At 43.1% G+C, this 13,867-nt stretch overlaps 2 protein-coding genes across 5 annotated transcripts in view; one reads left to right on the forward strand and one right to left on the reverse strand.

Moving 5' to 3' along the window:
• The first annotated feature begins 6,728 nt into the window (after window positions 1-6,728).
• On the forward strand, window positions 6,729-7,883 carry LOC139418366 (interleukin-27 subunit alpha-like). The gene is made up of 4 exons (XM_071167762.1): window positions 6,729-6,938; window positions 7,069-7,170; window positions 7,285-7,494; window positions 7,665-7,883. The coding sequence occupies exons 1-4, from the start codon at window positions 6,729-6,731 to the stop codon at window positions 7,881-7,883; spliced, it is 741 nt and encodes a 246-aa protein (XP_071023863.1).
• Window positions 7,884-8,726: 843 nt separating this feature from the next.
• LOC139418368 (unconventional myosin-Ic-like) overlaps window positions 8,727-13,867 on the reverse strand; it is a 34,998-nt gene continuing 29,857 nt past the window's right edge. For all 4 annotated transcript variants that reach the window (XM_071167767.1, XM_071167764.1, XM_071167765.1 and 1 more), the window contains 12 exons: window positions 12,601-12,714; window positions 12,383-12,459; window positions 12,082-12,150; window positions 11,646-11,890; window positions 11,411-11,494; window positions 11,117-11,210; window positions 10,788-10,843; window positions 10,366-10,501; window positions 10,103-10,173; window positions 9,898-9,995; window positions 9,547-9,646; window positions 8,727-9,317 (listed from right to left, as the gene is read on the reverse strand). In XM_071167767.1, coding sequence (XP_071023868.1) covers window positions 9,291-9,317; window positions 9,547-9,646; window positions 9,898-9,995; window positions 10,103-10,173; window positions 10,366-10,501; window positions 10,788-10,843; window positions 11,117-11,210; window positions 11,411-11,494; window positions 11,646-11,890; window positions 12,082-12,150; window positions 12,383-12,459; window positions 12,601-12,714 — 1,171 coding nt within the window. In that variant the 3' untranslated portion in view covers window positions 8,727-9,290. The remainder of the gene's footprint in view (window positions 9,318-9,546; window positions 9,647-9,897; window positions 9,996-10,102; window positions 10,174-10,365; window positions 10,502-10,787; window positions 10,844-11,116; window positions 11,211-11,410; window positions 11,495-11,645; window positions 11,891-12,081; window positions 12,151-12,382; window positions 12,460-12,600; window positions 12,715-13,867) is intronic.

Raw genomic sequence — 13,867 nt, forward strand, 5'->3', positions numbered from 1 at the left:
GGACCCACTGGTCCTTTTTATCGGGTCCAACCACAGGATTAAACAGAACACCTCCATGGGTCCAACCCCCATAGTGTCTGTCTCAATGGAAGGATGTTGTGGAAAGAGACGGGGGTGGTTTAAACTGGCTGACCCTTCCACCTGGACCCTGACAAACAACATCTGCATAAACAAGGACTTAAGGACAAGCCACATGGAGTCACTGTGGAGCAATGGTCTGCTTTTTCATTGTGTCTCCTGTTATGTCCTTGTGTATCCACTGTCCTGTCAGCATTTTGTGCTATAGAACCTTGCTATGATTCCTTGGGTACAGTCAACCCAGTTAGTTTGTAAGCCATGAGCCAATATTCAACTCCTAATGAAAGCCATGTTCAACAAAGACCAATTTATAATAATGCTTACTGCTCGCTCTTAAATGTATTTTGATGTCCTTTCAACAATAAATTGTGTGGTATCATAAAATATAGTGCACTTTTCAAAATAGAACTGTGTAACTGTGTAAAATACATGCCCTTTGTTCTTCTAAAACCGTACCAATGTGATGTTTATTGATAACAACCTCTTCATGCCCTTATATTAATAGTGCTTACTGTGCAGTTTCTGTCTCTATGGCTGTGAAAGATCCAGCCGCCCTCTGAAGAACTTAGGGGGGCGTCCATTCCAAACACAAATGAGGTCGGCCCTCTGTCGTCCTGCTGTCTGTCCTCTGTTTCCCTTCAGCAAACAATATTAAACAATATAAGACAAGATATTTGTTTTTCCTTTGAGAGGATGAGTATGGTCACATCTCTGAAGGGGTTACGTTTGACTAAATCTTCAACTTAAAAGGATTTGCTGAAAAAGTGGGTAAAATGGTGAGATTTAATTTTTACGTACAGCACATTTCACTGCTCCACAGCTCAGATAACACAGTGTCTGTGTAATCAATGATCTGACATGACTCTGGATTCAATTCTGGATACATTGTAATAGATGGAATCCAAATACTGTTATAGTTAGTAGTACGTGTACATGTACAACGTTTATACAGGATAAATATCAGACAGTACCGCCAATCAAAACTTCAGTCGCCCCTGGCATATAGAGAGAACGGATCATGTCCAAATAATAAGCTCTCTCGGACAAGAAGAGTTTATCTTAGTGCATCTAGGCTCGGGCCAACTGACAGAAACTCCACCAATCAATCCACAATGATTTGTACTAAACGTTTTCCCAATACATTTCTCACTGTTACAAAGCCCCCGGAGAGGGATCAAAATTAGTATCCAAATGAATGTTGACAGTTTATGCTTGTTATGGTCTTTAGGGCTTCTCTATTCCGAATAATATGGCAGAGTATCAATGTACAGTGGGAGATTGAGATTGTAGAAAACCCTTACAATTGGCTATGAGTACTTCTCAGAAGCCTCTCTCAAACTCTCTCTCTAGCCTTTAGAGATTAACTTTGGGACTTCTTGTAGCTGAGGTAGGCTTCCAAACCCTGACCTCAGCCTAAAGTTCAAATGTCATCGCTAACTAGAGTCAAAAAGAATGCCTCAGCCCTGCTTGCTTGGTAGTCTCCCCAAGCGCTGTGTGGTACACTACACAAGGCAGACTTCCTCTCTGGGTGGAATGCAACGAAAAGAGTCCGCAGCCCTTAAAATCAGACTCCACCCACGAACACATGTAGATCAATACACGTAAACCGTGACAGTCACGGGATCTAAACCGGCACCTCTTCCGGAGACCACCACATGGTGGCGCTCTTTTTCAGAGCTTCAATGAAATGGATTGCTGTGATCAAGTACTGTCCGCACACTGCAATAGAGCAGAGCAGAGCAAAAGTTTCAGTGTTCCAGGGTATCGTGAATTCTCTCTTGATTGCTCAAATTTGGAAGGAAAGGTAATGAAAATTTTAAAAAAGGTATTGAAACTAAAAAGTGACCAAGAGAGGGGGAATCTGTCAGTGTTCCTCCTAACTGTGAGAGCAGAGGGGGGAGTCACGAGAGTGAGGGAAGCCCTTCTGGAGAGTCATGATTTGAAAGGGGTAGTATGTACAGTATGTGATGCATATAGAGCTTCTCCCCCACATCACACACAAACATACCAACATAATCCCGAGACCACATCCCTGTTAGAGTTCTCTGCTCACGAAAAGAGGAAGTAGGTACTGTATCTGTCCATCAGGACTGTTGTCCAGACCACTGACCTGTAGTTCACTGCCCACTTCCTCTCTCCAGGTCTGAACCTGAACTGTGTGCATGAGCCAGTTGGGCATAAACAGTAACTACACAGATACACACTCAGATAGTGCCAAGGCTGTGTACAAACCTACTTGGCTGATTTTGACTGAACCCTAAGTCGATTAAGCAGCTTCTGTTTATTTTCCTATTCCAAAATCTCAATAGTAAATGTATATTTCTCATTTGATTATGGTGATTTATGACCATGGGCCTTAGGGTAATGGCAGAGTGCCATTTCATCTCTACAATGGCTCTAAATAACAGAAAGTGGGATGGATAGTCATGATGGTCATGATGGTGGTGGTAATTATGGTAAAAATAGTGACGATGTAGTTCTCTGAGACATTCCCAGGGCTGCCCCCCCGGGGGGAAACAGTCCCCCCCCCCCCCCCCCCCCCCCCCCGGGAAACAGAAACTCCTCTCTCTGCTATTTCTGTCATGGTGAAATAATGGTGAATATGCCATCCAGTAACCACCTGCCACTCAACTGTGATGAAACGGCATGCTTCCGCAATCAAGAAAATTACTAAGCTCTTTCTCTCATCATCACTTGCCCTCTGCCCCCCCCCCTCTCTCTAAACACCGCCCCCAAAAAATAACTTTTCAGTCATTCACAATTTGAAAAATTAAAACTAGTGAAAGTCATTATCCAAATGCTCTGAATATACACGACATGGCTAAAAGTATGTGGACACCTACTTGTTGAACATCTCATTCCAAAATCATGGGCATTAATATGGACTTGGTCCTCCCTTTGCTGCTATAACAGCCTCCTCTCTCTGGTAAAGCTTTCCACTAGATGTTGGAACATTGCTGCGTGGACTTGCTTCCATTCAGCCACAAGAGCATTAGCGAGGTCAGGCACTGATGTTGGGCCATTAGGTCTGACTCGCAGTCAAACCGTCAGATTGCCGGATGACGAAACTAGATTAAATCACTCCAGAGAAAGTGTTTCCACTGCTCCGGAGTCCAATGGCAGCGAGCTTTACACCACACCAGCTGACGCTTGGCATTTCATGAAGCTACGAACAGTGTTGCAACCAAGAACAGACCATTTTAACGCGCTATGCGCTTCAGCACTCGGCGGTCCCGTTCTGTGAGCTTGTGTGACCTATTACTTTGCGGCTGAGCCATTGCTGCTCCTAGACATTTCCACTTCACAATAGCAGCACTTACAGTTGCAGGGGCAGCTCTAGCAGGGCAGAAATTTGCCGAACTGACTTGTTGGAAAGGTGGCATCCTATGACGATGCCACATTGAAAGTCACTGAAATAGCCGAATCCACTCATTGTAATTCTCTCTCTCATTCTCTCTCTCTCTCTCTCTCTCTCTCTCTCGTTGGATGTCACTGTTGCTAATGTCTTCCTTTGAATTCTTTGATCGTGACAAAGTCTTGTGAAAATCTGATATCTCTATTTAGAATTTGGTAACATTGAAGTTTGTGATTAAATTGAGATTTCTATTCGATCTAATGTTGTTATTTGTGGTTGAATGGTTGAATTTAGTTGGTGCTTTTGCTAGTCTGAAGGGTCACTCTCTGGTTACGGGGTTTGCAGAAATAAGCCTTGTAATTCTAATATTCTGGATCACAGTGTGTTAGGTGAGTCCAGAAATGTGTGTCTCTTTTCTCAATTTGGAATGCCAGGGGGAATCTCCCAAGATCTGCCCTACAGGCTAGGTTTGGGGCATTTCTGGGCACACCTAGAATATTTTGACAAAATTCCAGGTGTAAAACTTTGGTGGGGCATTTATCCCATGAGGTATATTTTAAATTGTAAAGGGGGGCCCACATTTCTCTGCCATATAGAATAATTGGAGTTATGACAAATAATACATCAAATAATTTAACCCAAATTCTAATTGGTGGGTTAAATTTATATAGGGTCTTTCTAATTGCAAAATATGCTGGGAGTGCTTTATCTGTTAGAGACTTTATGGCCATGTCAAACTGGCCAGATGATCTTCTAGTCAGACCAAGGTAAGCATAGTTGGTGGTGTTTCAGGGTTGAATGAGATCTGGACTTTTTCTGAAAGACCATTGCTTTGCAGTCTTTCCTGTTAATTCTTTCTTTCTCTCTCTCTATCGAGAGAGAAGAGAGACAACTATTACTCAGTCAGACTGTGTATGACACACAGAGGTGACGCAATGCAATCTCAAGATGGCACTAACCTCTAGAAACCACTCATTTCGAGAGGGGTTGATTGTAATCTGTTCTCTTCTACCATTCCTGGCTGGCAAAGTACCAGGATGTTGTCTCTGGTTTCGAATCTGAATTTCGAGAACTGGATTTGAAAACATAATCTTAATGCATCTGAGGACTTGAATATATGAAACTTTTGTAAACTTCAAATGATACATTGTAAACTTGATACACAGACAATGAATACAATGTCTTCCATATTGAAACTGAATATGTACATATTTAATTTCAATATTAAATATAAATGTCAAACTAAATGCAATATTCATTCAAATCATGATATGCAAGTTCAATTTATGAATCCAATGATTCAATTTGTGCAAATCAATGTTTAGAAATCATAAAAATTCTGCTTTCTACACATTGATTTGACTATGCCAGGCAGACTTCGATATGACTTGTGCAGTAGGCTAGAGTACACTGCTGTTACTTGCCAGGTGTACCATTTGATTAACTGTGCTGTCAGTCTCAAAGTAGTGACTTACTGTATCCTGCATGAGAACAGTGCTTTCACAATTACTTACTTTCAAAACGACTAATAATTGCATTTAGAGTTTTTCTGCTTTGCATGTATGGGAAATGCTTTTCATACTGTACATCCACCTAGGTGGGTTGTGCAGTATACATCAAAGTGTTATTGAATAGAAGTCACTTTTAAAAAAAAGAGAGAACCTGAAGGAATACAAATTAATATGGAAAGTGTGTAGTATCTCAGCTTGTACAACACACCCACTCATTTAACAATGTCACAAGGATAGTGTCGTTTTGATTTTACAGTTGAGACACTGGGGTGCTTCCCCATAGAGCACCCCACAACAACACAAAGTGTCGTCGATGAGAGTAGAGAAAAGAAACAACCAAAAAGATTGTGCAAAGGGATTTTCATTTCCGGGACTATTTTAGGCAGTGGTTAGTTCTCTATTTCTGGAACAAAATACTGTAATTGAGATAATAATGTTGTTTCATAATCTTCTTCTATAGCATCCACATAAATTACACACACACACACACACACACACACACACACACACACACACACACACACACACACACACACACACACACACACACACACACACACACACACACACTATTATAAAGGGGTGTGTAAGTATGAAGGGATTTGTAAATAAACTGTTAACTATTCATTTTGAGTTTATACTACGATAGAAACCCGTTAGAAAATAATTTCACACGCTATAAATGTAAAGTATAAAGGAGTGATTATAGATTTTTGAATCCCAGTAACTGATGAAGGGCAGGTAGCCTAGCTGTTAGGAACGTTGGACCAGTAAGCAAAACGTCGCTGGTTCAAATCCCCGAGCGGACTAGGTGAAAAATCTCTTCACGTGTCCTTGAGTCGCTCTGGATAGGAGCATCTGTTGAATTACTAAAATGTTAAATGTCTAATAAACATTTAGTTTCATTACTGAACTCAGCAGAATATCATATATAATGACTAATTTGGCTAGATTGCACTTACACTGTAAAAAGTTACAGAACAGTTTGAGTTTGATAAAAATATGATAACGTTGAGTAAACCTACAACAATGAACAATCATCATATTAGGCCCTATTTACCTCAAAATGATAGCGAAAAATGAAAAATGTAATTATGTATTAACTAACACTTAGGCAATTGGGCAGGTTTTGTGAATCATTTGCTGAAACCGCTACTCGAGCTGCTGAGAAAAACTCCAGACCACAACAGAAACTGAAGACATACATAAATATCAAAGGATGCAGCTAGGATGTGTCAATCACAGATTGCTATCTCTACAAGGTAAGTCTACTCTGTCTCTGTCCTTCTCACTCTAGCTAGTGTTGAGCAGTACAGATGTTCCATAGCTGGACCGCCGGTGGTAAACTCCTTTATCTCTATAGGGCTGGTTTAGATACTAAGAAGTCTGTGTTAGTGTGATGAGATAAAGATACTAGCTGCTCTAGTCAATCTGTATAGTTGAAGCATGACAGATTATGCAATAGAAATGTAAAAGCAATTTCCAATTGAGCCGAAATATGCAGCTTTTACCGTGAATGCAGTCTGCTAACGCGGGAACATTGCATTTCAATCACACTGAAACTTCAGCGACATGGATTAAATAGAGCCCCGGTTAGAAAGCAATGAAGTTTTCGATTGAAGGCTAGTGCTAAATTGTCATGGATCTAACATTTGTATTGTGGTTGTTAAGTAATACATATAAGAGAGTTACCACAAGTTACCAACATATATTGAGAATTGATTCAGATAAGGCTGGCTATATTTGTTCTGCATGCCGACTTTCATTCATTGACAAATGTTGACATGATTTTGCAATTTAGCAATCACTCATCCTGTCCCTGTCTCTTCCAGATGTCTGTTTGGTGGCAGGTTCTGTTTCTCCAGTTTTTCCTTACCCTGAGCTGTGTGTACCCATGTTGTGCATCCCCTCCAGGCCTACTCAAGTCCTACTCATACTCCCTCAAATCCATCAGATGCACCCACACTCGGGTACAGCAGCTGCTCAGGAGATATGTGAGTTGACTCCTCTGCTAGCCTCTATTACTGGTGGCTAGTCTGCTAGAGCTTCTATGTGCCCAGAGACAACAGCTATCCTCCCATGCTACAGGCTGTTATCATAATGTACCTTCATTTGTCTTGCCAGAAGGAGGAGCAGTTGGATAACAAGCAGTTTGAGGACAGAAGTCTGGAGTGGCAGACCCTACCCTCCCTCTCCACAGACTTCTACCACTGGCTTCAGATGAAGGTTTGTGTGTGACCTGTACCACTTGTTAACCTGCTGTGGTTTAATGCTATAAAAAGTTACTATAGAATAGGAGATTGTGATATTGTGAATAATGTTATGATCTGGCCTGTACAGGACTGGGAGCGTCTGAGTGCTGCCTCTCGAGACCTGCACACCTTCTGGGCTCACCTGGACATGAAGAGAAGGGAGATAGAGAGGGAGGAGGTTGGACAGGGGGCAGCCCACAGGATGGGGAGCAGGGGCAAGCCAAAACCCAGCATACCTGAGAGAATACAGCACATTCTGACAGACCTGCGGGATCTCATGACAAAAGTCAACTTTCAGGTACAGACAACGTGCGCCATATACATGAACAAAGTGTATACTTATTCTCTCTGCGCACTATATTAGGTGTTCATGTAGCTACCCACTATGGCTACTCAGTAGCTACTGTATATACACTGTGGAGAAATGTTATGAGCTCAGTCGGATAAACCTCTCTGTGGTCTTTACAGTTGAGATGTGTGAACAGCTCCAATGTAAGCCCCACCTCTCCCCCTGCCCTGACCCGTGCAGTGAGCACTCCCTCCAGCCACCAGGCCCCATCAAAGTCCCTGTGGACCAGCCGCCTGGAGGGCTACGTCATCCTCAGGGACCTGGAGCGCTACCTCACCAAGCTGGCCAGAGACTTCATCCTCCTGAAGACCAAACACAGAGGTCCTCCAGGTACCTAGCCCAGGGGCAGATAGACATGGTATGCATGGATTCATATTCATAATGCAAACTAGTACTGCACAAGCCTGTGACGGGTTGTGGTTAGAGTGGCTTTTAACTTATTTTGTGGACTAGGGACAATGTTGGATGTGAGAATTTACAAATTGTAGTATTATGAATTATAACACAACAGTATTTTATGTAGTCAATGCACACAGTTTATTTCAGAAGTAACAAGGCAGCTAATAACACCAATAATAATGATATTAGTATTATTCATTATGATGATAATAATCAGCGTTATTATAAGTTGATAATAATGATAGATTTCATTCAGTATTACTATGACAGAAATACAGTACTGTGACTCAATATTGCCAAGTGATGTCAATACCTGCTGTTGTTATTTCAACTGCATTAATGATAGGGTTCAATTAATCGATAAGGCCCGAGGGGGTGTGGTATATGGCCCTATATACCAAGGATAAGGGCTGTTCTTAGGCATGATGCATCCCAGAGTGCCTGGATACTGACCTTAGCTGTGGTATATTGCCCATATACCACAAACCCCAGAGGTGCCTTATTGCTATTATAAACTGGTTACCAACGTAATTATAACAGAAAACAAGTAGTTTTGCGTCATACCCATGGTATATTGTCTGATATACTACGGCTTTTCCGCCAATCAGCATCCAGGAGCCAAACTACCTGGTTTATAATTTCTAGTATTCCCTAAGATCATGATTTCTCATTGTTGTGAGATGCTCGGTTGACTTTGTTAGACTGAAACCAAGTTTTCGCATAGTGTTACTGTATGTCTTACTCTACTCTGGGTTTCTCCCGGAGTTTCCTTCTTTTCTTTCTCTCTCTCGCTCGCTGACTCTAACAGCTGAGAGCTGGAAGAGTGTTGAGAAACACTACCCAACATCCCCTTTCTCAACAGTCCTCACTTCACTGTACTTTCCAAAGATGCCTTTTTGCCTATTTATTTACTTATTTATTACTTATTTATTTGTAAAACGGTGTTTATTTTTGTTATTATGGAAATCTAAATATATTTTTTTTACATACAAGAGCAAATATATTGTAAAGGACTACAAAATAAAGATGAAGCATAAGATTGAAAATGTGTTGTTTCATTTAATACGAGTTTTGTTAATAAACAACAAAGTATTATGAATTCCGGCAAAACCTCTGAATCCATTTATATATGATAATATGTCATTTTAAATCAATAACTATCTAAATTAAGATTTATAAGTTCAATTGTGCTAACGGAGAAAATAATGATCTTGTAGTAGGCAGTGTATGGCTGTGGTCTCACATTTAATGGAGAAAAATAACTTCTGTGTGGCTATAATCTGATTGGCTAAAGCAGGAAATCATCCTGTGGAATGATTGGTTCTCTGTGGATTACAGCGAGGTCGTCATCTTGGGTTGAGTTGAGGGGCCGTCTGCAAAACAAGTCAATTCACACGAGGCCATTGTTAGTCCCTAATGTGGATTATTGGTCAAAACTTCCAGTGAGAATATAGAGATGAAAGAGGTCTTTAATACTCTACTGCTTTCCATTTGACAATCCCAGCTCACCTCGTCCTCCATCTAGAAGTCCTCACCCTCCCTCCCTCAAGCCCTACTGTCCTCATAATAATACGTTTCCTCCTCTCCCGTCTCCTGACTCACCACCAGCAGGTGTCCTTTCTTGCCTTTGGCTACCTTCAACTCTGGTCCACTGGTGAAATCAATGACCCCCTCCTTCCCCCGAGCCACCGCAAATTTAATACTGCACACAGGAGGAGAGGATCAGAGAGAGGAAAGGAGTGATGGGGTGAGATGGGATGAGAGAGAGGAGGGAATAAAATAGAAAGTCATTGTGAAAATAGAGTGTCATTAGCACAAACAGCGGATGACAGTTGGAATGGATTGGCAAAAATTATCTGAAAAAGGTAATGAAGCTATCCAGTGTCCAGATGATCAGAGAAGCTTGACCATAGAGAGCCTATTTTAATTCCTAATTCTATGAGCCAGACCCACCTGTCCTGGCTGATGTTGACCTTGTTCTTCTTGTCCGCCATGGTGGCCAGCTTGGTCACCACCTCGATCACATGATCACACTGGAGCACCACATCACTCTACAGGGCAGACAAGGGGTCAGAGGTTAGGTACTTTATGGCACCATGGCAGTAAGTCACCATGACAACTGCTAGATAGAATAACCAGAATGAGGTCATCCTGTTACCTTCTGCTTGTTATCCTCACTGGGCACGTGCAGAACCATGAACCCATCAGTCAGAGAACTCACAGAGATGCCTGGAAAGAGAGGAATGGCACCCTGTTATACATTGCAAACACATGACCACTACCTTATAAGCAATGTTACTAAAAACTCCTGAGGCCTAACCATTTAAGTTCAACCCCCCTGCCCCCGCTCCAGGCCTGCCTTCACCCCTGGCCCACCACCCCCGGTCCCTCAATCCCCTATGACTCCCAGCAGAGACTCACTCCTCAGGGCCGCGTAGTCGATCCTCTGCTTCAGCTTGGCCTCAGCCACCAGCACAGCAAAGGAGGAGGTGAGGAGCAGCTGGCGCGGCCGCGCCTTGTAACCCCTCCTATCATACTTAGTCACCGCAACTCCATACTGTCACAGACAGAAGAAGAGGGGAATGGAGAGAGAAATGAAAGAAGTGTGACAGTGAGAGAGAGGGAGGGGTTGTCATAAAAAACTAACGTTTCTGTATCAATATAGATTCAAAGCAATATACGACTTTGTAGAGACACAGTACACAGGAAACACTCAATTAGCATGATTTAAGTGCTCAACCAACAACAAGAGAGTGACAGAGGTGAGACGGGTCATGATAGACTCCAGTCCAAACGGACACAAACACTACAGGGGGATAGTACTACAACATAATGTTATTCACCTTCACTTTGTCATTGCCCAGAGTCTGTATCACTTTGAGGTTGAACTCCTCACTGTCTGTGTACAGGAAAGAGCATCTGTCAGTGGTGTGTTTGTCAAGTCTGTGAAATGTTGAAGTCTGTGTACCACAGGAGGCTGCTGAGGGGAGGACGGCTCATAGTAATGGCTGGAATGGAGTAAATGGAATGGTATCAAACAAGTGTTTGATGTGCTGGATACCATTCCATTTATTCCGTTGCAGCCATGACTATAAACCCGTCCTCCCCAATTAAGGTGCAACCAGCCGCCTGAGGTGTGTACCAAGTGTGTCAGTGAGTGTGTGTGCCCTACCTAGTCTGGAGGCCACAAACAGCTTGGGGACACTCTGGGGATAGCTGTCCTTCTGGTCCTGGAAGATCTGACTGGCTACCACCTTCTGCTCCATCTATAGAGACACAGAAGAGATACATGTGGAGTTGGAGAAAGAGACAGAAGGAGAAAAGGGGAGGAGGAATGGAGTAGGGAGACAGAGAGGGAGAGTGTGTGTGTGTAAGAGAGAATAAAATGAATAGAAAGTGGACAGAAATAACCTTTCTATGTGTTCCCGTCAGGTGAGTGACAGTAACAGACAGTAGAGAAGCCTACCTGTTTCTTCCACTCTGGCTGGATCCTCCTGCAGTAGGCCCGCATCATGTTCTGCATACACAGCCTGCACAGAAGCTCTGACGCCTACACAGACATAGGGACAGATACAAATAAAACATTGACACATTGAATGTACAACAGTCAGACGCATTGCACCATCACACCTTAGCTTATGCTACATTTCCTTCAGTGTGTGTGTGCGTGTGTGTGTGTGTGTACTGTGGGGCTGCAGTACCTCAGTGAGGCTAGGTGGGGGGACGGGCCAGCTCTTGTCCAGGACACTCTTGGGCGGGTTCCTAACCAGCGTCATCAGGAAAGAGAAACGCTGATGGTCCAGGAAGTACTCATTCTCTGGACAGCGCTCATAGTGGCGGTAGATGAAGCCCTTGATGAACTTGCGTATGATTTCAGCAGCGTGTCTGCGGCGCCTTGCCTTACGGCGGGATTTCATCCCTCTCCAGGCAGACTGGATCACTAGCACTATACAGAGAGAAAACAATCAGTCATATCCCAGAAACACCCCAACAAGCTACAACTGTGCAGAGCTCAGAAGAACAAACTCAATCATATTCTCGGCCTTACTTCATTCAGCAGAAAGTGGCTGCAGAGTAATTGCTTGAGGAAGCAGTAATTGAGAAGCAGGTAAGAGTGTGAGCTGTTTGATCCCTCACCTGCGTTTCTGATGCGGTGGTACTTGGCCCTCTCTCTGTAGCCCCTCCATGAGGTCTGTAGTGTGAGAGCTAGAACAGAGCACAGGAACAGAGGAGACAAGATGGTGGACCACAGAACAGACTATATCAATTACATCCTTATTACATTTGCTTAGTGTATTATACATCCTCATACTTCTGCCAAGGGCAGTTCACTGTTTTCTACTGCTGCTCTGCTTTTAATCATGTTATTTTCTTCAATACATTAATTCCCCCCAAACTAAACAGCCTTGTCATCGTCCTCCCTGCTGTATAGTCTTACCGAGGGCGGGCCTCCTGGCCTCCAAGGCATCTTCAGTGGTGAACAGAGTCTTTGGGAAACGGATGAAGATCTTGGTCCTGCAAAGATATAGGGAATTACACATCAACAACATACCATCTCACGTTTCTCCTCATAACATGACTAAGGCAAATGGAAGTCCCCTTACTTTCTGTTCTCCCTCCCTCCCCCTCTCCCCCTCCCTCCCTATCAGTACATACTTTCCCAGTTTGTATTCCTCTGGTTTATAGCCCAGGTGTTGGACCAGAGTGGCAACTCCATCAGCCAGTCTGCCCTGCCAGTTAGGCCACGTCCCGGGACACAGAGACTTGTACCTGTGGTTACAGAAATGTATGTGGTTAATATAGAAACTGTGGTTATAGAAACGTGTAAATAGTCACATAATACAGTGTATTCGGAAAGTATTCAGACCCCTTCCCTTTTTCCACATTTTGTTACGTTACAGCCTTATTCTAAAATGGATTTTAAAAACTATTTTCCTCATCAAGCTACACACAATACCCCATAATGACAAAGCGAAAACAGTTTTTTTGACATTTTTACAAATTTATAAAACCATAAAAACATTTTAAAAAACGTATTTACATAAGTATTCAGGCCCTTTGCCATGAGACTCGAAATTGAGCTCAGGCGCATCCTGTTTCCATTGATCATCCTTGAGATGTTTCTACAACTTGATTGGAGTAAATTCAATTTATTGGGCATGATTTGGAAAGGCACACATCTGTCCATATAAGGTCCCACAGTTGACAGTGCATGTCAGAGAAAAAACCAAGTCATGAGGTCGATATTAATTCCCGTAGAGCTCTGAGACAGGATTGTGTCGAGGCACAGATCTGGGGAAGGGTACCAAACATTTCCGCAGCATTGAAGGTCCCCAAGAACACAGTGGCCTACATCAATCTTAAATGGAAGAAGTTCGGAACCACAAGACTCTTCCGAGAGCTGGCCGCTCGGGCCTAACTGAGCAATCGGGGGAGAAGGGCCTTGGTCAGGGAGGTGGCCAACCAAGATTCTCTGGTCTGATGAAACCAAGATTTAACTCTTTGGCCAGAATGCCAAGCATCACATCTAGAGGAAACCTGGCACCATCATTATGGTGAAGCAACGTGGTGGCAGCATCATCATGCTGTTGGGATGTTTTTCAGCAGCAAGGACTGGGAGACTAGTCAAGATCAAGGGAAAGATGAACAAAACAAAGTACAGAGAGATCCTTGATGAAAACCTGCTCCAGAGTGCTCAGGACCTCAGACTGGGGCCGTTCCAACAGGACAACGACCCTAAGCACACAGCTAAGACAATGCATGAGTGGCTTCGGAACAAGTCTCTGAATGTCCTTGAGTGGCCCAGGCAGAGCCGGGACTTGAACCCAATTGAACATCTCTGGAGAGACCTGAAAATAGCTGTGCAGCGACGCTCCCCATCCAACCTGACAGAGCATGAGAGGAACTCCTCAAATATCAAGCT

This window comes from Oncorhynchus clarkii, chromosome 10 (genome assembly GCF_045791955.1).
Source record: "Oncorhynchus clarkii lewisi isolate Uvic-CL-2024 chromosome 10, UVic_Ocla_1.0, whole genome shotgun sequence".
NCBI classification, from domain to species: domain Eukaryota; kingdom Metazoa; phylum Chordata; class Actinopteri; order Salmoniformes; family Salmonidae; genus Oncorhynchus; species Oncorhynchus clarkii.